This window comes from Coturnix japonica, chromosome 3 (genome assembly GCF_001577835.2).
Source record: "Coturnix japonica isolate 7356 chromosome 3, Coturnix japonica 2.1, whole genome shotgun sequence".
In the NCBI taxonomy this organism is placed as follows: Eukaryota; Metazoa; Chordata; class Aves; order Galliformes; family Phasianidae; genus Coturnix; species Coturnix japonica.
In genome coordinates this window covers 54,708,685-54,717,539 of record NC_029518.1, presented here as the reverse complement: position 1 = coordinate 54,717,539, position 8,855 = coordinate 54,708,685, and the positions used below count along the sequence as shown (strand labels likewise).

The following is an 8,855-nucleotide window of genomic DNA, read 5'->3' as shown; positions in this document are numbered from 1 at the left end:
CCCGGTGCAAAAGAAGCAAAGGGTGTGCTTTTACCTGTGTGAAAAAAAAAAAAAAAAAAAAGTGTTAAATAAGAGAAACAGGGGTTTTAGAGTCAGATGAGATTGAGTTGCCCTGGAAATTGTTTAAAATAAACATGAGAAGACCATTGGGAACTGCGAGTGTTGTGAATTAATAAAAAACACCCATCCTGCAACCTTCCTACAGACCTCCAGTGCCTCGAGAGAAATGCTGCTTTCTTTAGATCTGTGGAGTCTCATCTCTGAAGCTCAGATAAATTGTTCCAACCCTCTGTGCATTGCAACCCAAATGTCAAAGGAGGGAATCAGAGAAACTTCTGTGTCTCAGAGTCAGATCAATGTGCTTTCTCCTCTACATCACTGAACCACAGTCTGTCAGCAAGGCAGACAGTAATCACAGTCAGAAGCAATGTATTCACACTAACAAATAAATGGTTTGCAGCATTTGTAAAGTCTGAATAGAACGTTGCTTTGTACTCCAGTCAGGTGGCTTACATGAAAAAGAGTGATATGTGGCTCTTCCTAACAGACAGATGATTTTATCACTTATTGTCTTTCTGTGATTTAAAATTTATTTTCATTTAAAAGATAAAGAAGGAGCTTTGCCTTTTTCCTTTTTTTTCCCACCTATTTTATGCATCACCACAATTAGCTGTTCTCCCTTTAACAGATTATTAGGGGGTCTGTCAAAAATAATCTGTGCTGGGTGGGTCTTGAATGATAATGCCTATCACTTCTGAAAAGATATTTCTAATGAAGGCAATTTGCTTCTTTTTCAGTTGATTTTATAGGCGGATTTGACTCTTACGGCTATCAAGGCCCACAGAAGACATCTCATTTACAGCTACAGCCCATGTATATGTAAGTACTCAACTTCTGAGATGTTCTGCGGTGGCAGGCTGATATTAAAGGATCATTAAAGTGAAAGATGACATCACTTAAAAATTCACAATAGGCGGAAGCCTTTTTGATCAACTGAATTCAAGCTACACTTAAGTACCAGCATTACTCTTCTGCTGGAGGATAATGATTTCTTATGCAGGATACAAAGCGTCACAGTTGTTTAAATAACACTGAGCTCTCACCTGATTTTACCTCATTTCCATTCATGCAGATTCCACTCCAAGGCAGTAAGAATTTCATTTAGTAGGAACTAGTCAGCTGACAAAACCTGGATGCCAAAAAGTGGATGTATTAGGTATTAGTCTTTACTAATACAGATATCTATTCACTGAAGCATGACTGTGCCTCATTTCCAGACTCGACATTAAATTATATTAATAAAAGAAAAAAATAGCAACATATTGTTTTTAAAAATAGATTGAATAGAAAGCGGTATTTTATCTATCTGGTGAGAGTGAGAACTCCATCCTGCCTAGAAGTGCAGCCAAATACATACAAATACATCTCAGCACACAGACTCAACTAGAGTACATTCACACAAAACTTACACACAGATATAGACCAGGCCAGAAGTAGTAATCTCAAATATTTCTGGTTGCTCACTGCAATTTGAAACAGCCCTGACTGCCTAGATAAATCGTACCTCACAGCTGTAGCCTCTTGAATTCTGTTTTATTTACCATCACCAGCCGACATGACAAAAGTATAGCAAGCAACAGCTCACAAGGGAGTAGCATTTAATTTTTTCCTTTGTTACTCTTTCGTCCATTTCTTTTGAGGAAAAAATGTAAATACAGGAAAACAGTATCTATCCCAACACACACTCCCTACACTCTTAAATATAATTTCATTTCCTGTGATTAGTGGAGTAAGTCCGCTGGTGGTTTAGTAGCTTTATGCATGGAACTGGCATTTATTCCTTTATCAGCAGTACAATCAATTCTGCGGTAGTGCTTAGGATTGGGCCCTTTGGGAGCTTTGCTAGGAGTTTTTTAATAATCTCAAATTACAATTGTACATATCTCCAATGCCATCTTAACAGCAGCTTTCCATCTGTCTGTGCTCAAGTGAAGATTTTTCACCTGCACTTTTGGCACAGTGCTGTGCATTTAGAAAATGTTATTTCCTTCCTAGTATAATGCGTGGCTCATAGGTGCTTAGAACAATTCTAATCCTATTTCTTTCTCAGTATACCATAGTTTGCATCAACATATGGAGCCCTCTAGCTGAGATATTATCCCATTCTCTTTATGCTCTCAGCGTTTCTTCCAGAACAGCAGATTATATTTACTGAGCATCTTCATACTGACAGGAAAGGAAGCTAGAACCACTGAAAAAAAAGAAGGTGGTATTTTTACATTCTTAGGTGAGATAAGGAGATGTATGATGAATCCATGTAAACTATGTTCTGCCTTATTTCAATCTGCATTCTTGCTGGAGTGTAGGTGATTTGGGTGTTTTAACTGAGAGACAGAAATTGGTATGTAAGTTGACATTTTGTCCAATTAACCTACGAAAGTATCGCCATGTCCCAGCAGCAGTCGAACAAAGACACTACATGTTTCCCTCTGACTATATAGTACTTGACAAGGTTCTCTAGAGTTGCTACAGCCTGTTCTTAAGAAGCTTTTACAGCATTTAGTAATACCTTTTTGTTGTTTACAACTGAGGCACACTAGGAGTGCATGCATATGTATTTTCACTGCAGTTGCTCCATAAATGTAGGCAGGCCATTAGGCAGTTGAGTGACAAATTTGAATGTCAGATTAATCAAGCTGTCGTTTGATCTGCTTGTAGCACTATTTACAGCAATAATATATACTGGAAGTCAAAACAAACTGATATGATAACAGCAGGCTATAGAAATATGTTTTAAAGTATTGTTTGTTGGGAGGAAGGATTTGGTTCCGTAGGGATTCTTAGGGATGTTGACCACCAAAGAATGTTAGCATTCATCTCTGTAGTATTCAAGGAGAAGAAAAAAATGTAAAAGACCTTAATCCCTAGGTGAAGTCACCTGCACTTTAGAGTACTCAGCATTCCTTGGGAATGAGTAAAATAAGAATAATTTGACATAGGAATGCAGAGGACAGAATAGGAAAGACCTTTGCTTTATGGAGGAAGCTGCCGCTGTACTCTCATGAAGTCATAAGGATATAATCGAAACCGTTCAGGATACAACTATTCCCATACATATCCATATTGCTATGTACATATAACAATTTCCATGATTTTATCAACTGCTGGAAAATATCCACAGGCAGTGGAGAATATATTACACATTATCTCAATTCCTACAAGAGACCAAGAAAATATCAAGACAACTTGTTGTCTCCTTAATGTGCTTTACTATTCAGACTCACAGTAAGTACAACTAGTGAAATCAAAAATAGATGGCTTATTTTACATATTTTGGCTACTGTCAGAAGCACAATAACACTTCTTAAGCTGTTGCACATTGGCCAGAATGTCAGGCATGTATTGAAATGAAAGAGAAAAAAATGACCTCAGCTTTGAAGGACTCACCAGAAGAATTATCAGCTTATAATGATTATCGAGGTTCAGACAAAAAGCAAATTTTAACATGTATTTCAGTAATGAGTATAAAAATATCCCCCATTATTTACTAAATCATATAATATGCAGAAACAATTCAAAGGTGTCTATAATTGTGTGGTAGCTGTCAGTTGTTATCCCCATACTGCTTGCAGACATTAATTGATTTAGCAGATTACGATGACAGAATTCCATCAGCACAAACTTCTGTCTCAATTCAAGCCAGACTGATTTACATCCAACTGATTTAAATCAATTTGAAGTGTTTTACACATGCACAATTTAATTATTATCCTGAAAGAATGCTGTGTTTAGTAATTGCTAACTGTTAAGACACACTGTTTTGCAACCAGAGCTTTCTCCTGTTGCGCTACAGTTAGCACTTTATTTTGTTAATCTGGAATTTATACTGAACCTACACAAACCTACATGTGCAATTAAATAGTATAATGATTTATTCAGACTCTTCATTTTAACATTTTCGTTCTGTCAGTACTTATTTAACCAAAGAATTAGTACTTTGGTGATTTCAGTCGAGCCCTACCACCAAGAACATTACAGCTTGGTTTACACATGCACGCTACATTCACATAGAGTTTCATCAGTTATGCAAAACTATCATAAAGGAATTGGGTAGGGAAAAAATTCTTGATTTACAATAAAGGAGGCGCTATCTGCTGATAATGAATTGAGGTGACTGTCTATGACTACCATTTCCATAAATTGACTAGTATTATTAGATTTAGGCTCACTTTGTTTCTTTTCTCTACATTTTAGGCTTTGAATTCCAATCAAAACTCTTCGTGCCAACTCTTGCAATTTCACATTTAATTTAAATCAGGTGTTTTTGTTGTTTTTTTAAGAAAAATTCAATTTATACTGTTTTAAATAAAATAGTGGTGTTTTGTCTTATTGTGAGTATTGTCTACCTGTTAAAAATGGCTTTTTTATTGTTTAAGTGCCAACAGTGTGCTCTATGCTGTGCAAGCCAAGAAGCCTATACAGTCCCTTCAAAACGAATATGCATTTTAGTGGGACAGAACCACTGCTCATGTATCTCCAGGTAGTGTGGCCACACCTGATGTCCTAAAAAGCAGCTTCCCAGCATTCTGTGCTGGAGATGCCAGTGCTCATCTCCAGACAATGGGACGAGAACAAAATAAGGTGATGGAAATCAATTGTCAAGAGAGAACTCTGCTCTTGGGAGGTGACTGCGGCTGGTGACTAAACACTGTATGCACTGATTCTGCTGCACATGAAAAGAAAAAACAGTTATGATTGTGGAACAAGACTGCACTGCATGATCACAGTAGGATGAAGGCAGAGGAGAGAGATTTTTCTTTCCTTTCTTCACAGTAAACTCACTTGTTCATGAAAAGAAGTGAAGCAAAAAAAAAAAGCATGCATGTCTGATGCCAATTCCTAATGCACTGGAGAAATTGCTCAAAAGCAGCTTAGCCCTGAAGTGAAGCTTGCTTTCCTTGTACTGAGAAGTCTGAGAATTCTTGCATTATATATACACACATACATTCATACTATATATACATAGAAACATAAGTACGCAGACAGAAACTCCTACATGCATGTATACAGACACACATATACTAGGGCTGCTCTGAAAGCAATGCATATTAAGTTTACCCACAAAATCAGTGGCAGATATTGGTGTTATGGCAGTAGATGCTGAGCTTTCCCAACAATACTATGAGCAAAGCCTTGCCTAGCAACCAGCAGCATCTTGTCTGCCTCAGATTGTGACAGCTTGGGATTGAACTCAGTAGTTGAGGTTGACAGTATCTGTCTGACTATAATTAATTACTCCTGCTTGAAGTGTGATTTTGAATGGTTTACTAAACCTGTGCTGACTTCTCTGGTGGTATTCCAAAGGAAACCAAGTGATCACCTGAGCAAACACCTTTTCCTTTCTGTCCTCTCCTACCTATGCACAGCTGAGCTGTTGCTGGTTGGTGGCTTACACTTGCTTGCAAAAGGGCACCAGAGCTGCAGGGCAGTAATCAGGTATGTTTCTGGTGGATGATATGCATCTTTGTTTCCATGTCTTTCTCCTAGGTCAAAGTGAAAACGGGGACTGCTCAAGGTGGGCTGGAGGACCTGTCAAAGAAAATGTTTTGGGATTGCCCTCTGGTTCTTCAAAGAGCAAAAAAAAAGTCCAGTTTTTGTGTTTAAAAACAAACAAAAAAAAAATAAAAGGCTGATTGAACAGTGAGACAAAATACAACAGACACATTCAGCCTCTCTTTCTAACAGGTACTAAGGGAGATGCCCCAGACCTCCTTCCTGCTTCCCAGCACCACAGGGCCAGAGCAGAGGCGCTGGTGCTTCCCTCTGGCTCCTCTGGACTGCAGCCACCGCCAGTGGGGCCAATCTGGATTAAGACATGAACCAAGCCAATTCAGTGCTTTTGGAGCCCCCTCCGCACTCCTGGCCTCATTCAGTCTCTGTAGTCAACACAAGGCTAAGAATACTGGGATGACCTTGCAACAGAAGTCAACAGGCAGCACGTTGTTTGCCCCAAAGGCTGTACAGTTCATACTTGCCTTAACCTAACTGCATTGCACATCAGAGAAACTCCGTGCAAGCTTTCTGAAGTAACGTCCTTTAGGCTCAACACGCTGCCATTAATTCTGAACAATTTCTAAGTCAGTAGTTTTGTTTTGTTTTGTTTTCATGTCAGGGAATAAGGCTCTGTTGCTCTGCGGCTCCAGAGTGACCAAGTAGAAAACTGCCAGCTGTCAGAAAGTGCTTTACTTTTGAGGCTCCACAGTGGTCAAGAAACAAAACATTTATAATGGTTAAAAAAAAGAAAAGAAAAAAAAAAAAAAAAGAAAGAAGATCGGGGGGGTTGGGGGGGGGAAAGGGGTAACATAAACTAATGATTGAACCTACTGGAAATAAGCAGCATAAACAGTGCTTCTTACTCCCACTGTTTTTGTTTATTGCACTTTAGGTGCTTTTATAGCTATCTCTAAATGTCTTTTACTAACTACAGAGACATCTGCAGATTTCTATCAACAAAGGCCAACTGAATATGTACTAGCTATGTTTACTCTTTTATATCTAATTTCAACTGAGAATTCTCTGTAAGTGAGCTTTTTTTTCTAATCGCACCATAAGGGATCTATATATTTTATTTTTTGGTTTTGGTTGGGGAGGGTGGGAAGGGACTAGCTGAGTTGAAGAAATATTGGAGACCTTTTTGTGGTATATTTGGGGGATCTGTTGTGTGTTAGAATGTGTATTTTATCTTCCTGTATTGTGGCTGAAAAAAAACTGTGCTGTTACGTAGTTGGCAACAAGATGCCTTTGGGAATTTTGCTAGTAGGTCAATGTGTATATGAAATACTCTGAACTCCTAGGAACATATGTTTTGTTCTAAATCTGATCTGTATTTTCAAGCACTTAGGTGGCTTTCATTAGGAGAAACCAATGTTTTACTCAGGCTTTTCAGGATCTTGGATTGTCATTGTTTCTTTGCTCAGACCCCACACAGGCAAATACACACATCTACCACACCTGTAGTGGCCACGAAGGTTTTGATGGTGAGGGGGAAGGCCAGTGCATGGAAGTGCTTGAGCTGCCCTCAAACGACTGACTGTTCCTCATTCACCAAACCCTGGTGCCCACATGGCTTCTGAGCTGCCACAGCCCATGCACAAACTCCACGCATCCATCCCTATACAAACCAATGCCCTTTGCGTGTCTGCATGGATGTGAAGTGTCACAAACCACCACTCTGGACAATGACAGAGGAACAGGCATTCACCAGTGAAGATAAGATACGAGACACGTTGAGGAACTATATGTACATCTATTCAGTGAGATATATATATATATATTTATGTAAGTGTGTGTGTGTGTGTATGTGTATGAATATATAATACACATGGATAACTATTGAGAGGGGGCTGCATAATCCTGGCAGTATCTGGTGCATGGGGCCACGGGCTTCAGGTCCTGTTCATTATTTCCTGTGTGAAATAGGCAAGTCGCTTAAGCCTGATCCAGTAAAGCATTTGATGCTGTTTTGGATCTCAAGTTCAATTCATCAAACTTAGGCACCTGAAATTCTGAGCTCATTCTGGGTGGAGCTGCTTTCCAGTCCCTGGGAAATCATGCAGTTTCCAAGCACCAGGCTGAAATTCCCCATAAGCTGAAAATTTTTGGAAGTTTTATGTAATATTTAATGTAGCAGATGTATGATATTAAACACAATGTAGAGGTTTAAATGAAATGAAAGTGTCATAACGGGGTATTTTAGCTTTCCCTGTGTAGCAGTTAATCAAAATCATGTTTCTATAAAAATCATTTTCTCAATATGGAAAGAAACCAGTTTAGGCACTTAACTGATGATCCAATTTTGAGCAGATAATTTTTCATACCTTTCAGTGATTTCCCACAGAATGGCACCTACAGGTAGTTAGCAATTTTAGAAGTCAGAAAATTTAATGAAGCATTTACAAATAGTTTTTAGGCCTAATTTTAATTAAAAAAAAAGGCCTTAATTTCTCTGTCTTAGTCTTCCCAACTATACCGAGGGAATAATATCTGCCTCACATGTTTTGTGTGAGGTTTGAATTGTTTATGTTCGTACAGTGCTTAGGAAATAGGAAGCACATTTAATGATTAAGTCTTACAGTGGTAACTGCTTATTCATATATTACATATAGAGTAGATATACACACACTCACACGTGGATTACATATATATATATATACATATATGCCTATAGGAAGTTGATATTCATAACCTTGCTTAAGTTGCAGTTAGAGCACCACCATTAAAAGGAAATTGGGATTGTTGACTACTAAACTAAATGATTAGTGGACAGATCTCTTCCAAAAGCAGTTTAGAGCACAGTAATGTGAGAATACCTGGATAACATTTTTGATTTGTACAGCTGTATCCTCCTCAAAATCCAGTAAAGAATGTTATTTTTCTAGGCTGGGCTTTTGTTATAAACTAAAATATTCAAAATGCAAGAGATACAATCCAAATGTGTCTTTTTTCTTTTCTTTTTGGCATTTGTTAATTCTGAATGTATTTTTAACAAAAGTGATTTTTTTGACTTACTTACTAGTGTAATTTGCATTTAAAACAATAAATGGAAAAAATATAGGTTTCCAAGCTATTCATGGCCCCTTGCTGCTGTTCACAATGTACAGGAAACTTAGAACGACAGTTGCCAGCTGAGCAACAATGCAGGATAAAGAATCCTATTACATTTACATGATGACAATCCTGATCTGTGCAGTGCATGGTTGTGACAGCACTGAATAGAAATTGCCAGGTCATGACACCATTTTAACGCAGTCATAGGTAGCAGGAATTTTCATTATTACTGACACTAAAAGGTTTCT

At 38.1% G+C, this 8,855-nt stretch overlaps 1 protein-coding gene across 4 annotated transcripts in view; it reads left to right on the top strand.

Moving 5' to 3' along the window:
• NKAIN2 (sodium/potassium transporting ATPase interacting 2) overlaps positions 1–7,992 on the top strand; it is a 485,175-nt gene extending 477,183 nt beyond the window's left edge. For 2 of the 4 annotated variants that reach the window (XM_015858731.2, XM_015858734.2), the window contains exons 6-7: positions 798–879; positions 5,548–7,992. In XM_015858731.2, the coding sequence (XP_015714217.1) occupies positions 798–879; positions 5,548–5,557 (92 nt within the window). In that variant the 3' untranslated portion in view covers positions 5,558–7,992. Of the gene's footprint in view, positions 1–797; positions 880–4,254; positions 4,345–5,547 lie in introns of those variants that run through there. The other 2 variants (XM_015858732.2, XM_015858733.2) reach the window with 2 other exon arrangements.
• Positions 7,993–8,855: the final 863 nt, after the last annotated feature.